The sequence below is a fragment of the Augochlora pura genome, chromosome 4 (assembly GCF_028453695.1).
Source record: "Augochlora pura isolate Apur16 chromosome 4, APUR_v2.2.1, whole genome shotgun sequence".
Taxonomy (NCBI): domain Eukaryota; kingdom Metazoa; phylum Arthropoda; class Insecta; order Hymenoptera; family Halictidae; genus Augochlora; species Augochlora pura.
The window spans coordinates 15,659,550-15,677,078 of NC_135775.1; the positions used below are offsets into that span (position 1 = coordinate 15,659,550).

Here is a 17,529-nt window from a genome sequence, read left to right on the forward strand (position 1 = left end):
CGAGTCGGCGCCAGTTCGGAGTTTCGAGCGTTCGATTCAATTCGATCGTGATCACGGCGAGTTAAGGAGGCGAGCGTCGTCTATTTCGTCGGGCAAGCGTCGCGTGCCGGTCGCGACCAGTTGAAAACGTGTATTAATCGACCGGTGCTCGGCTCCATTTCCGGTCCAGCCACGTCCGGCCAGCTCGACACGCGGCTTCAGGCTCTCGGCACCCTACGCCCTAAGCCCGGCACATCGATGCATCGCTTCCGGCAGACGCACAGTGGTCTCAAGTCCTGAAAAGGTGGCCACTACCCCTAAAACTGAAATACCTCGTATGTTCAATTTTATTGATGTCTTGATGGTAAAATGTAAGAGAAAAGAAGGTACATTTTTCTACTTGAATGACAAGTAGAGCGTAAACATGGATCACGTGGTCGCGAAAGTGAAAGCAAGTGTGACTTATTCACCCTTATGGTAATAAGTATTTGATCAGAAGCAAAAGTAACGAATTAACCCTTTGTACTTGAGTGGCGACTCAAAGGTGACGCCAACAATTGCTACAAAATTATCAAAATTGGCTGTATTCGATAAATTGTCATAAAAACAATCATACTAAGTGGAAATACTGTAGGTTGAGACAAATGTCTTCATTTTAGAGTTAAAATAGTTAAATTAATTCTTTTTGCATATTCTTAAGTGATATAGTTTTGAAAATAAAATGAAAAACGCGACAACCTTGTACCATTATCGATGTACTAATCTTTAAATGCATTTTTCTCGAAACTATATTTTTCAGTTAAATCTAGTTAACCAATTGAGTTGAAATATTAAGAAAGCATTTAGTACATGTTCGACTGTAGCTTTTTGCTTCCGAAGTATTATAAAACAAGCAAAAATTGATAACCGAATTTCAAAGTACCGTCGCTTTTTTAATTATCGACATTTTTCGTTTGTCCTAATACTTGCTATTGTCAAATCCATGCTAATTAAGGAAATTCCTCCTTTCAGACAATCAGAATAGCCGAAATCATGGAGACCGTGAAACCACCTTTTCTAAAAGCAATTATGTTTAAGAGTATGCAGTACTACTAATTTAAACTTTGTTCTGTCCAAAAAAATTGTATTACGTCATTGAAATACGTACAAATAAACCTTGCCAATTTAACTGTAAAAAGTATAATAATTTCTTTGTAAAAATTCTCTAACGAAATTAAAAACACGCTCAGTTGTATACACTTCAAAACTACGACACAAATAGACGACATCGAAATAAAGTCTTGACAACTTTAAATTAGATATACATATATAGAGTAAATGCTATTAATATTAATATTTTATTTTCTTAAAAAATGTAGCGAATAAAAGAACGAAGGTAGAGAAAAATATTCAACCAATCAAAATTGTGGAAAAAGGTTAGTATACATGTTTTCATAAAGGCGACAAATAAATTACATTATATTCGCAATATCAAATATTCTAAGATACTTTTAAGTTGAGATTGGTAAACAAAAGTTCCGCGAACATTTCCATACCAATTACTTTGTCATTTTGTTTGCTGAACTTTTAGGTTTATATTAGTGTAATCAGCGACCATGAATCCCTTGGGTCATCAATTTTCGATTAAATCTGGATTATCTTTATGTTTGGGCTCCGTTTTCCAAATTTGCTTGCTCTAGTGCCTCGCGTCACGGTCACGCAATCTTCGACGCGAGATAGAGATCTTCGGGCTCGGGAAAAACTTAGCCTTCATGCAGTGCCTTCTCCTCCGTGGCCTTTCTTCCGCGCCTTTTTATTCGCAACGGTTCATTCACGGGCCGGTTTTTATTCACGCGAGCCGCTCCCTCCCTTCCTCGCTCTGTCTTTTCACGATCGCTGAAAGAAACCGCTCTCCATACACATATACGTGTGACAACCCCTTTCAGACTCCTGAAAGCAGTTCACGGTGGACGCGGCTTAATCCCCTTACGACGACGACGACTCGGTTAAATGGATATCGTTGCTGTTGCTGTTGCCGCTGCTTGGCTTAACGTGTTTCAACCGACCGAGATTCTACGGCTCAAAGGAACCGGCGCGCGATCACAAACGATGGAGAACTTCATCTCATTCCTAAGCGGTTAGGTAGCATTTTCACGAGATACACCCTGGAATTGCTTTCGTCAACCTCCCTTTATTCCCCTGTGCCTCTCGTGGTAATTATTCTTTTAAGGAGTAAACGTAACGAATGGTAACATGGTTCTAAGGTGAACACGCGAAAATTTTCAAACGTGAAAAATGCATCATGATGATATGCTTCTAGGTAAAGATTTCGTAGAATATGTTGGTTGAGGTATGTTAACACATCTCGCGCGGGCACTTTGCCGCCAGAGTCTTACCGTGTAGCGGGCGATTTTTTGCTGTTCGGACGCAAAATTCCTTCTGCATAAGATAACTGTAGTTTTTAAACATTAGGGTCTTTTGATAAAAGTTTCAGTTTCTGTGTTAAAAACAATTTCTTTATTCCCTTTAAAAAAATAAAAACAACTTGTCAGAAATTAAAAACTAAGAAAATCAATAATAACGACTTTAGTCGCTTCCCGCGCAAGATGTGTTAACATTATGCCAAGTTAACACTACGCGCAAATTATCGCTTGACAGCCAGTGACACCACAATGGTGTGACGCGCAAATATATAAGACAAACACATTTTTCTTTTATTTACATATATCTACGAAATTTTATGAAAATAGGTGAACAGGATTGAAAACTCGTGAGACCTAACGATGAGATTAATAAAACTTGACAATTTATAATTTGCCAATAACCTTCCTCGATAAAGGCAGCAAGTGAAGTAATCGAAATTAGGGCTGCCGACGCCAAGCAAAGAAATTTTGGCGAGACATGCTAACGGCAAAGTATCAATAGTGTTAAGACTGATACCACATCGATAACTATTGATAACAGTTGAGAAATTACGGCGCAATACTGGATCGTATCAAAGACGTGGGTGTCAAACAAAATCGATATCTGTTCAATACTTACTCTAAAATATCGATACCTGATTGATACTTCTACATACAGCAGTTAATAATGTATTCGCTCACCTTTTGAAATACATTAACTTTCTTAAAATTGAACTAGAGGACTTGAATTTTTTTAGATAACAAAGTGATTAATATAGTAGATAATGACTGAAATGCTTTCTATTTAACTTTATTATTACTTCGAATGACGAAAGAACACAGAAAAACTCATTTTTTAACTTTCTTTGTCTGAGCCTATAACGAAAATTTAAAGAATGGTTTTCATAGAATACTTCTAGGTAACTGTTATGCATGCTAAATATTCGCTCAAAATTGATTGACATTGTTATAAGTTAGAAGTCTGTTTTTTTTTAAATCTTTAAATCTTTCATAAGATACTGAAATCTGTGAAAGGATTAATTTTTAAATCTTTGTTATAGTCTCAGATTTAAAATTAAAAAAAAACGAGAATTGTTTATTTATCTCTGTTATTCCATGTAATAGCAAAATTTTAAAAAGAGTATCTTAGTCATTATTTGGTGCACTAGTCCTCCTATCATCTGAAACGAATTCAAGTCATTTAGTGCAGATTTAAAAAAGTTACTGCGTTTCGAAACGTGCGTAAATAATTCCTTTATCCACTGTAAATTGTACATAAATGTTTTCTGATATATAACAAATCGTGAAATATGAGAGGAGTATCGATGTTTTCGATAAGTATCAAAGAAACTTTGATTCAATGGAGTATTGGTTTGGTATCATTTTAAGAAGTCTCTGTATTGACAGGTGATATTAAGTATCTAAAATTTCGATACATATCGATACCTGCTATTAAGTACTTTGGTATGGAATTGATTGAATATCATTAATAATATCAGTCTCTATTATATCAATATATCATTAGTAGTAATAATAAAATGTAATGGTGATATGAAGAGATACTGTAGCACCGTGTTCAAATAATGTCACCCACATACTATTGGACTAAATTTAATTTCGAATCGAGGTATGAAAAGATTTTGGTAATAACCCATTTAGATTACCGTAAATGATTTCTAATTATCTCTTGGTTTGTAAACAAAAAGGGGCAATTTGGGAAATGGAGATACGATTATTCGAGTCTCGATACGATTATACGATTATTCGCAGCTTGATATTATAGATACTGATTGTTAACAACTATAAAAACAAGCCGCAAAGCCCGAATAGTCGCATCTCTTCTTCTTAAATTTGCTATATTCTAGCTAAAAAATGATAAAGAACCGAAAAGATCACATAACGCTTATGAAGTATACATAGCTATAACCATTATTTTTCAATTCTTCAAACATTATTGCTGAAGCTTATCAAAACTTCAACAGCTAGTCCATCAATAACATTATATTTCATAGTCCTAGGCATAGTATGTGATCAAAGAATTGATCTACGTATTTGAATAATAAAGGAAGAATGGTGTATACTGTATAAAATATAAAAGACAGATTATTGTTCACTATTTTAAAGTTGAAAGAAAAGTTTTGTACAGAATGTAAAAAAAGTGAATTTCACGACAATGCTAGATCAAATTTATAGTCTATATTTAGAGGAAAACAATATGAGAAAAGTGCAGTAAAATTCACCTTAGCTGATCTTTTTATAATATTTTTTTCTAATGTAGGTATCGCTTTTTTCTCGTCTCAAGAACCAACCATAGATTTATGGTAACCCATGGTTTCTTTAACCAATTCGATCGTTGAGAGAAGTCAAAGGCGATTAATTTGAGATAAATTTCCAACATTTTGACCCTGAAAAAATTAGTTAGGGTGATTTCTGTGTCACCTCTCTCACATTATTATCTACTAAATCAGGAATATAGAGTCGATGTAGCATAGTCGTGACATTTTCTTTCGTTACATCATGTAAGTAGAACTCCATTTATGCAAACAAAATTTTCGTCTATACGCAGTTTCGAGAACTCTTCCAGGAATCCATTTATCTGAACATGAACGTCAGTTATTTGAAGACAAAGTTGCAAGTAGTGGAGGCATTCGCTTGGCTGTTATTATATGAACTACCCAGTTATGTGATGATCTGCTTGTCTCCCGTCGAGTTCACGTTAATAGAGCTTAACTGTATACTGTATTAGAGGTAAAAGGAGAATGATGCTCGAAGAGATGTTTCGAAATAAATACAAGGTGTCCAAGAAATGTTTTACAATCCGGAAATTAGGAGTATCTGAGGTCATTGGAAGTAACTGCGTCCTTTACTAAAATTTTCTCCGAGGAGTCATTAACGAGTTATTAACAAAAAAAACACTGACCAATGAGAGATCAACTGGGCTGGTGAGAGGTGACCGAGACAGTCGACGGTATTGGGATTCGTCCGCTCGTTGGCTCGGCCGCCTATCGCCAACTGAGCTCGCCTCTCATTGGTCACTGTTTTTCCTCAATAACTAGGCGAGAGATTTTGATAAATGGTGATAAAGGTGGAATAGAAAATCGAAAGAATTTTGAGGAGAGAATTTGGATAAGGGGTTAGTTCTGTTACGAAATGGTGTTGATAAAAATTATGGATTTGGGCGGATTCTATAGTTTAGACACAGGTCCCTTGACACTTTGGCTCATCAATGCGTCCGACTCTTCAATCTTCGAGTTCGGTGACGTAAACGTTTACGCTACTTAGCGCCCAAACATATTCAGTATTCTAACAATTCCAGTAATATTCAGTTTGTTCAATATATTTCAATAAATATGCATTTGAGAACCTCGTTAAAAATTAGTGTCAGCCGTATGCGATAGACGCGGCACGCAACGAGTTAAAGACCGTTCCGTCGAGGTTAGTATGTGTTACAGTAACCTTCCTCGGTTAACCGGCTTTGGATTAGGATTAAACGTCAGATATAATCCCTATGGTTAGAACAATTATTTCTCCGCAGAGAGAAACGCGACGTAAGGAAAGATCACTCAAGGTCTGACACGCGAACATCTTGAACCGCGGGAAATGATTCTGCTCGTCGGATAAAGTTACAGAGCTGCTTAAATAGGAAAGGTATTCGGGACAGGCGGGGGAGGAGAGTTCGAAAGAAAAGCACGGAGAAGGCTAAGGAATCTCGTCTCGCTAACACGAGAGCTCGGGAACCTCCTTTCAGTCAAAGTTCAAACGAACAATGCACCGGGAATGGCGTAAACGTTTACGAAGTAAGGAAGGGTGACGCAGGGGGAACAAGACGCGTTTCTGTTCTTTCCGAGTAGCCTTGTCGCATTCACCTGGCCGTTTCTCAACCCCCGTGCCATGCCGGCTGCTACCCCCTCGTTGCGTGTTAACGTGCCTCACCTTGAAGTGCGCAGTAAAACCGGGACATTCCTCTTTGTCACCATGAAGCCGCGACTATCAAAGCTTTCTCGGATTAATCAGCGAGCAAGAAGCAAGCTAAACCGACTCTCTTTGTTTTGGAAATCAAAAATTCGATGAAATCAGTGTCACTCGTACCCTACGACAACGCGCAATTAACTTTCGAACGACCATTCCGATAATTGGCTGCCTTCGACGTTCAACGATCATCGTCAACGTTCCAACTTTTCGATCTCGCCTATTACGTTTGCATAAATTTATTGAAATCTTCTAAAGAGACAAAGGCGATTTTAGCCTCGCTCACACTTTTATGCGGTATAAACACACCGAGCAACGACTAAAACGATTATGTACATATTTAAACAAGTGCCTAGTCTTTATGCGAGACGACTTAGCTTTTGCATCGAACTGAAACGAAGAACCGCGAGATCAAAGGACCGAGTGGTTCTCTAATTAGGCGAAGCATGTAAAGAGACGAAAATAGCTGTTTCCATTAAACAGACCGCTTCGATCCTGCGTTATGGTCGCCGGTGGCGAACGTGTTAACAGTCGGTCGCGAGATACGGATCGCGAGGCGGGTTCTCAGCCCCGAAACTCTCCCGATCTCGACAAGCTGGTCGAAATTTGTCGCGGCTCTTTTTCCTCCTCCTCCGTCTTCTCCGCCTCCCCCACCTCTTCCGTGTTACATTAGATTGGTATCGTCAGTCGTTGGAATTGCCGTCGCGTGTCCCCGGCTGGAAAAGTTTTCCTTCGGTCGGCGGCGTGTGTTCCTCAGAATTTCCAAGGTATCCGTCATCGTCGCGCAACTTTCTGATCGCTTAGTCCCCTGCCGTTGCTCGCGTGCCGACACCGTACTGCTTCACCTTGAGAAGAGAGCAGAGAAGAGAGAGGAGAGAGAGCCCTACCCGCTGACTATCGCCGCCGCGGTGGCAAGGCACCGTCGAGCCGCGACCGCCGCGGCCGCCGACAACCATGCCACCATGCCCGCTGTTCCTGTCTGCCACCAAGGTCGCAGCCGCGATCGCATTAGTCTCTGTCGCTCCTCGTGCTTCCCGGTTCCGGGGATTAGTTTATGTCGCTGGGGATCCTCTCGCGTGCGAACCGAGCTTCCGACCATAAACGTCTGCCCCGCCTGATCCATTCCGGGGCTCGTCCTCCTGACGAAGTGCCGACAACACCGAACGCGAGGCAAGTCGAAGGACCTTCCGAGATATTTCTGTCCCGAAAAACCGTGGTCTCCTCGGAACAGGCCGTGCCCCTCGCTCGGAGCAAGGAGGCAATCTTTCGCGAAGAATGGAAGCACCGGCTTGGGGGGAAAATAGCGTCGCGAGGAAAGAAAAGCAAGCTCGCGGCGCGCAAGAACAAACATAATTGTTCTTTCGTGGAGAAAGAGCAGCCCTCTCGCGTGGAGCTGAAACAAGAAACCATCTTTCGAGAGATGAGGAACGAGTAGCAATCTAGCAGATTCAAGAGCCGACCAGAAATAGCTATTAAAGGAAGTAAGCAGGCCGTTTCGTCGGCGCGGAAGGGGCGGCTCTCTTTTATCGCGAATTGCTGTTTACGCGGTGCGCGGAGCAGCGTGTTGCCATTAAGCTCGATTAAGTCGATCAATTGGCTCGCCTCGGGTCAGCGATAATTTTGAATGGCCGACACCGCGTCAACGGTAAAACCGTGGTAATCTGTGGAAAGCCGTGGAAACTCGAAAGGGTACGAGTGCAGCCGTCGCGTCGCGAGAGATCGCCGCCATCCATTTGAATCGAACTCGATTAGGTCAACGCAACGTTTCGCTCTCGCAACTAAACGATACACGCGGGCCGCGTATTGCATATTCATTACCGTTGCTGGACACGCGTTGTCCGCTAAAAACGCGACGATCGAGGAACAACCAATGAAAAATCATTATTCTCTTGGCTAACGATCGCTCCGGGTAGATCGGGATCGAAGCCGAGCACGCGATAACGGGGAGAGATCGCGCGAGGAAGATTGTCGATTCGTTGGAACTATGTCATCGAGGTACGACGGATAATCCCGGACTTTCTCGTCCTTCCTCCGCGATAGTTGTCCGGAAATATAAGTCGCATTTGTCTCCGAGATCAAGCCCGACGGGAAGTTACGAGGGTCGGGTGCCTTTTATCGGAAATCCCGTCGAAAACATATTTTCGCCCGAGTTACCGAGGCAGATCGAGAAAGACGTAGCTCCGGTTCACAACGCGGACAAATATAAGCTATTCCCCCAAGGATCAACACGGCAACGGATGCATACTTTGTCACGAAATCACGTTAATACCCCAGTGTAATAATAATAATTTCCCAGTGTAACCCGGAAGGACAACCAATTATCACGCCGACACGCCGGTGCATCGTGTCTCCACTTCGAGACGGTCCGACCGAGGGCCAAAGAAACTTAGTGGCTGACACATTTAGCGAACGCCGGCAGTATCGTTGCGAAATAGGTCAGTAACTGTTCCGAGGGATAGTCGTTTTCCTTCCAGAGACCAATAATCCGTGTGGGACCTCTACAACTTAGGTACACTCGCGCGGATTGCTTCCCTGGCACCTTCTTAGCGACCGGGGAAACCTACTCGTGTCATCGGGCTGACAAAAAGGGCTCGACCCTTCGGCGGAACCGGAAATATAGTGTTTCAGCGGAGTCGATAGATTTATCGGGCAGATTCCCGGCGAAATTAGAAACTACTTCGGTTGCTTGGCGTCGAAGTTGCAACGAGGCAGCAAGAAGGCGCGCGAGCGCAGAGTTTAAGAAGCGTCCGGAACGATAAAAGCCGATCGGAAGAGATAACGGTGTTCGAGAGATCGGTCACGAGATTGCAGGCCCGACGATAGCAATTGTTGCGATACAATTGCCAAGGCCGGAATCGCTTCGAGCCAGGGATATCCAATCGATCGCGAGCGCCTACGAAAGCAAGGAAATAAGCCGCGAGCCGAAGCGCAAGAAAAATGAGGTAACTCTCTTCGAATCTTGTCCCGTTCCTCGACTTCCTTTCTATTCCTTATCGATCGCTTCGCCCGTTAATTTTTCAACCGGCTATCTCCGCCATTTTACTAACCGATATACAGTCGGCGCCATAAATGGTCGTCCACCTATTGCACTCGCAAAGAAATCTCGCCGATTTCAATGAAACTTCCACAAGCGTGGAACCTTATGATAAAGTGGTGAATTACGACAAATTGACTCCCAGCACTAGTGATGATGTACGTCGAATTGACTTCGTATCGCTACAATGGCAGTGACTTCACGGGAAATTGACTTCGTATCGCTAGTCATACCACTATTGATATGGACTCTGTTCGATGTCAAGTCGCCATTATTGACACGGAGTTACTTTGACATGATGTCATCACGATTACCGAACGTCACCATGTTGCCACAAGTGATATTAATCCTTCGCACTTGAGACTATTTTAATTCCAAAATGAAAACATTTCCTACAACCTATAGTATTTCCATTTCGTGTGATTATTTTATTCGATACACGTGAAATTGAGCGTGTATGCTTATAGAATACTTCTATTATTTAAAATAGTGTAGTAATTTTTAGCGTCGACTCAAAGTGCAGAAGATTAACACCAAACTTACAAATTCCGGTCAAATGACCGGTTTCAGATTTTTTAGCTCATAATTGTTGAAGTCATTGAGTTGTTTCCACTAGAAATTGTTGAATATCATTATTCGAGCGCGCTATTGTAAATATTCTGAAAGGATTAATTCTATCTTGTAATTTTTATGAGATAATTTTTGTTAGTCGTTTTTGAATCTCGGTAGGTTTAATGTATTTTGTCGCATAAAAATAAGCATATATTCATTCAAGATTTTTGCCATTTTTATCACGATATATGCCCAATGAAACAAAATGGAGTGAATTGCTATAAATGTACCGGTACAATTTCATTAATCGTAAATCAAATTAAATAAATCGTCCAATGAAACAAAAATATTATATTAAATAATTTAGTATACATCGTTTTAATGCGCTTTGTAAAGTAGACGAGGCCAACAATTTGCAAGACGTGTTTTATCGTGTTTAATAGACGTACCTAAGAATTTAGCGACATTTCATTTGTGCCCGTTTCTTATTTTAACGGAGAAAACAACCCTTTCTAAATAAATAAATCACAAACAACAAAAGCTGTTAAGAAAGAATTCAAACAAAAGTTATATAGTATTTAAAATATTAATCTCTTAAACGTTTTTAGGAAATAAGTCAGCTTTTCCTTACTTCAGACTGATTACATTAAAACTTAATAATCTCATATATTACGCGGAACATAAATATTCGCCTGTGTTGTGTATTAGGCCTTGAGTCCCTCGAATCCAAAATAGTCGTGCTTGGTTTATTTCTTGTGCAAACCAGCACTTAGATTCACCCGCGTATTTCATACATCAGTCAAATTTTTTTAATTACGATCCCATAACAAAAATTGCAATCCTACAGAAAGGCTTTTGCACGATAATAGATTCTTTTTTCTGGTTTATTAAATATCTCAATGAAGTTAGAAACCATTTTGTAATCATTGCAGTAATGCATTCTATTACGTACTTTAATAGGTTATCTTGTTTATAAGTAAATAAATAATGAACGCGTGTACTAAGTTTCATTAAAATCTTCGCGCATTAGTCAACGGGGTTTCATTGCTAGACAATTTTTAATTTCGCACGAAGATTCGTAGTCCGTTAATGATATTCCTCGATGTTACTCGTTAATCACGACGTATTCGAGTCACTCGAAAAAACAGATACACGTTAGAACGAAGCTGGCAGACCGCTCGGGAGAAATCATCAAGAAGGGATCGTCTCGAACAGTTTTACGAGTTTTCCGAGTTTTCTCGATTCGAGTGCGAGAGGGCGCGTGTGTTTTCATCTCGGCTGATTTGTCGTACTGCGGGCGTTGTGCAGAAGCCAATTAAGAAACTGACGAAGCTGACCTAACTAAGCACACTCGGCTCGTTAATGATACACCGCATTGTTCCGGGGCCGCGCATTCACGGCATCTTGGCTTCTTGCGAGCAGATGCAACGCCGGACCCCAAACCTTCTAACACGAAACTGGAAACGCTCCTTTCGATACCCTCGTTAACCCGCCTCGACCCGCGTTTTCGCGGATTCCCGAGGCAAAGCCGGCCGTGATTGTTCCTCTTTGTCCTGCGAATTGCGTCCATCAGTCAGGAATCCGTGTAATTCTATTTGGATGAGGTCCATCGAAAGTGGGCCACTTACGCGGGCAGTTATGTTTCCCGTTAGCGCCGAGGCACCCAGCAATTTCGAAGTACCGCAGAATAATTCATTTCCTGGAACCGCGGACGACGATGCCGATAATTTACGGCAGTTGTTGCTAGTTTTATCGAATTCCTCGCACTTCGTAGGCTGTTTTTGGCACGCTCGGTACATTGGCAGAGAAATGAATTTTTAACGATGTCCATCGAACGATCGACCGTGCACTTATTCCAAGAAAAGTGATTTCTGCCGGCAGATTCATCCTCGAATCGAATGAATTCCTCGAGATCGCCGTTATACACGCGAAACTTTGAAATCGGACGTGCTTCGCATGCGGTAATCTAACAAATAGACTGCGGCTCTTTATGCAAAATAAAAATTGTTTGCTTCGATTCCAACGAACAGAAATTATACAGAAATCGTCTTCTTTCTTAAATCATTTTAATAAACTGATAATACCGCATGAATGGTATTAAATTTTTTCAGATTGTTGTCATACATTTTTGTTAGAAATGCATAGAGTCTGCAGTCTACCGATAAATCTAGACTGGAAAGACTCGTCGGAACACAAGGAACACGGGCTGCCGGTGGTGCAGGTTTCTCTGTTTGCGAAAAATAGGAAAAACATGTGAACGGATGGCCCGGCCGATCGAAACCAGACGCGAGACCAAATATTGGCAGTCGCTTGGATAAACAGCGGAATCCGTTCGGTACCGGGAATTGATTAAGGGTTCCGTAAACAGGCCTCGTCGATAAGCAATCGTGCGATATCTCTCGCATGAATGGGTCACGCTCCTGTCATCGAATTCCTTTCCGTGTCGATCTCTATCGCTCGTGTGTTCCTCGCGAATTCCTCGTGTGTCCGGGGTCGATTACATTCCCTCGAAAATTTCGGGGGTACGGTGACCCGGATTCACCCCGGATCATAAATCCCAAGGAACCGAGAAGGACGACGACGCTCTGATAAAGCATCGGAAAAGGAGATATTGGAAATGATTAAGAATCGATGCCAGAATTGGTCGCACCGACTACAACCAATGTATGTGTAGATAAAAGTAGAAAAGTATGCAGATGGAAAAGAAGATGCAGAAATGAAGTTAACTTGTATAGAACAAGATAACGTTTCACCGAATTCATAATTATTATACAAAAATAAAAGTTAACGATGTATAAATAAAAATGTTCTTGAAAGTTGTTATTTTAAGAGTGATTAGTATAATTGCGTAGTTATGGTCGTGGCTGAGCACTGGTCTTCTTGACACTCGAGCATCAAATTGTAAAATATGTTTTAGTTTCTCCACCATTTGAATATTAATTAGCTTACTTGAGAGACCAAGCAGCACACGCATATTCAAGTTAACATCAATTTAGAGAATTATAAAGTGTTCTGTGGAATTTTGAAATTCTTACAAAATCGGGTAATGAAACCGAGCAATTTATTGTCATATCGTACGTAGTAGAGTCCAAAGATTTCGAACATCATAAACTATGGTTAGTGTATCGTCTTCAAGTTTATACGAAGTGGGTAATATGTTACGATGGCGGTACATTCTCATCATATGACGTTTAGAGGTGTTCGGAAGCTGTTAAAACCCAGCACGCTACCCTTTAGATGAAATTATGGGTGTTAAATTCGGCATCGATTTTACTAACTTTTCTATAAAGTTTGATGGGATTTTTCCTCGTTCCCACATAAATCATTGTATCAATTTTTAGCGATACTATGGATGATAAGAAGATTGAGACGGAAGAGAGTGAATGTGTCGTCCTAGGCCTGCTAGAGGACTCGTCATTAAAGTTACTTAATAGATGCTGCTTTAGACGGGAGGATGTCGAAAATACAGTTAACCCCTTGCCGTGCTATTTTCTCTTAGTTACAAGAATGATCACATTTTCTACTCTAATAATTTCTTAGAAGGAAACGGAAGAATATTTATTACCTTTGTCTACATTTACTTAAATGGTTAAATACCGATGACAAGAGGGCAGCATTTTATTCCAGTTTAAAAGAACGGAATAACATTTATACTTAAAAAGATATTAATAGAAATCTCTATGACGAGTCTGGCTCGTCAAAATACGGTAAAAGATCAAGGACCATATACAGAGTGTTTATTTCATCCTGCTTATTGAGATATCTTCGCTATTTTTACTGATATAAAAAAATATGTTAGGATAACTGTGTTTAGTTCAAAGCTAAGAATATTATGATCCACTTTCTTTTTCCTCTTCAAGTAATTTTTGTTTAAGAATTCTAGGTCATCGCTATTTTTTACACATTATAGCCCCTATATTTTTTAACGCAGCACTATGGTGAAGATCAAAACGTATTCAACGACCCTTGACTTTGTGACCTTTGAATGACCTTGAATGGACATTTTAATAACAAGATCCTAATTTAAGCAAAAAATAAAGTTATTAAATCTTATTATTCAACATCATTTAAAGGTCATCCATGATCGTTGAATTCATCTTAATCTTCGCCACAGTGCTGCTTTATAAAAAGTAGAGGTTAATCTGCAAAAGATATCGATAACCTGCAACACTTCAAAGAAGATGATCTTAAGAGAAAAATCATGAATTATACTATTCTTAGCTTTGAACTAAACAAAGTTGTCTGACATATATTTTTTACATCAGCAGAAATAACAGAAATATTTTCCCTTGGAGAATAAAATAAACACTCTAGATATACGAATCGACGACGGGTCAGATAGTAACGGGAAAGGTACCCATCTTCCGACGAGCGTCTGAGGTAGCCGTTACAATTTCATCACGATTGTTCGGCGACAATTAGCCAAGAAGATATCCATTAAACATTGTAACTGATAACATACTAATCACCAACCTTTCCTCGACATATATCAAACATCGTCATGCATGTTATAACACACCATTTAATTCTTCATTATGTATACAAATGTTAAATCTAGTGCAACGTCATCCTATGTTGTACATTTTCACCTATTTGCATCTGTAAGCGGAATATTTCGCGCACGACGATCGTCTATCACCGAGCACGGAATATTCCGCATATGACACAATTCACGTTTCTTTATTAACCTGTGAACATTTGAGCTATAAAAAAATCATCGTGCTACATAGTTCTAGAAACTATTCGGAAGTCATTTACTGTAGAAGTCGACTATGTACTGTAGGAACGATTGTACCGTAGAAGTTAACGAAAATAATAAAATTGCCGATACACGGTCGCGCGCAGTGATACGGGCCAACCGCCAGTTGGACGCCCCTATATGCGAACAGAGAAACTCGAGTAAAGCGTGATGCAAATGGGTTAAGCTTAACTTCTACATCTTCTCTGAAAATATTATCTGCATATTTTCCTCCTTTTATTTACATATACTACATCAATGATGGGCAACCGAAGTTAAGCGAAACTGAATTCCTTGGTCTAATAATTTCGCTAACACGATCGCGATGCGTTCAATCCGTTCATTTTTATCACAAACGTATAAAATCCGCAGTCCAATCATCAACTTCGACATTCTAGTTTCCCGCACGCCACGACCGCGGTTATTATAATAATTAACCGTAGCAGAACGCCGGAGCAGATTTTTCGCGAACTTCGAACAAGAATCGTGCTCAGAGTTTCGCACGCCTGTTGTCGCATGTGTCGAATTCAACCTTCGAGTTCCTCGTTACTTGCCCTTGAATCAAGAATAAGGCCGCAGGAAAATTATGATGCGGTCGGAATTGCACACCGATAAATCCGGTAGATTTGAATCCGCCTGGTGTACAGTTTCGATAACGCCGTTGGAAACAGAGCGAAGGAATAGATTGCGAGCACTCACCAATTCTCGGAGGCGTCCTCGTCGAGGATGGTCCCGTCAGCAAGTCGATGAGGTAGGTTGGTCGTGGTTCTTGGTCGATTCCTGACCCTTGGCAGACCGACGACACCGGTCCTGGATAGGCCAGCCCGAAAGGACGCCCTTGCCCTGTCGACTGCTCGAGTCAACGTTATTGAATCTCATTAGTGATTGTTAGTAAAAACTTCTGACCACCACGGAAAATATATTGCGGAAAACTGTTAAAGCAGCGCGCGCTCTTCGAACGATCTCGTCTCCGTGTAACGGTGAACAACGCAACAACGAAAGTCGCTACGAACAATTACAGATACCGTACCGCGATGTTCATCAGAGTTTTCTAATTTTCTCTTTAGAAACTCGAGCAGCGTTATTCCGCGGAACTTGAATCGTGTCCCACGGTATGCAACACGCTCCGCGAGCGAAACTTTCGCCGTACGTGTCATACTTCTCGCAATATATTTTTCCTCGGTGAGCAGGGGGACTGGACGAGCGAGTTACACGCGAGCGAAGTTAGTCGCCAGATTAAAGTTCCGGGTGCAGAGGCGAGGGATCGCGTCGAGGACACGGAAGCTGATCGAAATTCCGGAAAACTGTTGCTCCGCTAGCAAACTCTAGAAAGGAGAGACGGGGCAAACGAATTCACGCGACGACTCTCGATTCATCGCCGATCCCTGGCACAAGATATCTCTAGCCTCTCTATGATCGCCGTACAGTTCTTTGATTTTGCGCCAGACCCGAGTCATTCAACTTCACGGATTCTAGTCTTGGCAAAGATCGAAGCGACGATTTGAAAATCTAGTACAACCTCTGGCAAACAGTTCCCGATCAGACGCGTTGACACGAGAAACAGTCATGCTCTAGAACCGTTAGATCTATTATTTGTTTATACCGGGTGTCACTGAATTTGATGAACAAACTTCGGTATCGTGGTTTGTATTCCCTAAGGATGAGAAAGGATCGTATGTACGTGAGTCTAGAAACTCTTCCTTTTCGTGATTAATACATTTTGTTTACGAGATTAGATTTAAGAAAACTATGCCATGATACTTTTCTATGCCATGATACATGCTTTACATTTTCGTTTCATAGTCTGCCGAATACCTTTGAAAAATGTTGATGTATATTGTAACGTGCCGTAACAATTAAAGTTTTCAGCGTTGCGAAATTGTCAATAGTATCATTCGTCGATATTATCTCACTATAATTTACTATTATTTCAAAAACGAAAAGTTTTGGGGCCTATGTTATGTCATTTTTTTTTCGTTCTTAAAGGGTGCCGAATATGATATCTTAGTTTGTTCTATTTCACGGACACCCTGTATGCAGATTTATAGATTACCGGAATAACTGAATGAACGGAGAAATATTATAAAAACGATCAGAAGTTAGTTGCTAAAGGAGAGAAACTAGACTGCGAATATTTATGCAGAATAAAAATTGTTCATATCGATCCTAAGAAACGTAAGTTAGGTGGTGGTGTTTTTCTTACAAAAATCAATACAATATTGTTCATGACCCATCATTTTTGTCAAAAGTGCATAATATTCACAGTCTAGTAGTAACAAATACCGGTTGAAACATGAACGTAGATTTAGGTTGTAATAAGTACATTATAGGGGTAGGTTATTATGGGTTAACCAATTACTTGATTTCGGTTATAATTAACTTCACATTTATCGAATTAAACATATTAAATTATTTTATACTCTGTGTTGTTTTAAATTTTAGTCTTTTTTTTGCTTATTTAGAATAAAAAAAAATTCATACATCTTATTCGATAAATATAAAGTTAATTACACCCTAAAACAAGTGAAGCAATTGGTTGTCTCATAGTAACCGACTCTTTAATTATCCAATAGATTTAGCTCCAAACAAATATATTTTATAGTTCTAAAGTAAATCATTTTCGTATTGACGTTGTCCAATCGGCAACCTTTTACAAGGGTTAGCAGGAAACATCGATTACAGATGTCTCCGGGAACGGAACAGTGCAACGAAAGTAGTGAAAATTGCGAAACCAGTGAGAATTCGTAGGAAGAGACTTGCGCGTGCAAGCGGATCGTTCAGCGACAGCTCGTACTCGATTTTAATAATCAATTTGGTTCGCCGACGTCGTAGCCATCAGCTGATTCGCCCGCAGAGACTGAGGGTGGATTATCAGC

The 17,529-nt window shown here is 40.5% G+C and overlaps 1 protein-coding gene across 5 annotated transcripts in view; it reads right to left on the bottom strand.

Annotated features, from left to right (window-relative positions):
* Sei (potassium voltage-gated channel seizure) overlaps positions 1 to 17,529 on the bottom strand; it is a 233,827-nt gene that overhangs the window by 129,510 nt on the left and 86,788 nt on the right. For all 5 annotated transcript variants that reach the window (XR_013493897.1, XM_078178798.1, XM_078178799.1 and 2 more), the window contains exon 4: positions 15,353 to 15,503. Coding sequence is in view for 4 of the 5 variants with exons in the window: in XM_078178798.1 (XP_078034924.1) it covers positions 15,353 to 15,503 (151 nt within the window). In the remaining variant the exon portion in view is untranslated. The remainder of the gene's footprint in view (positions 1 to 15,352; positions 15,504 to 17,529) is intronic.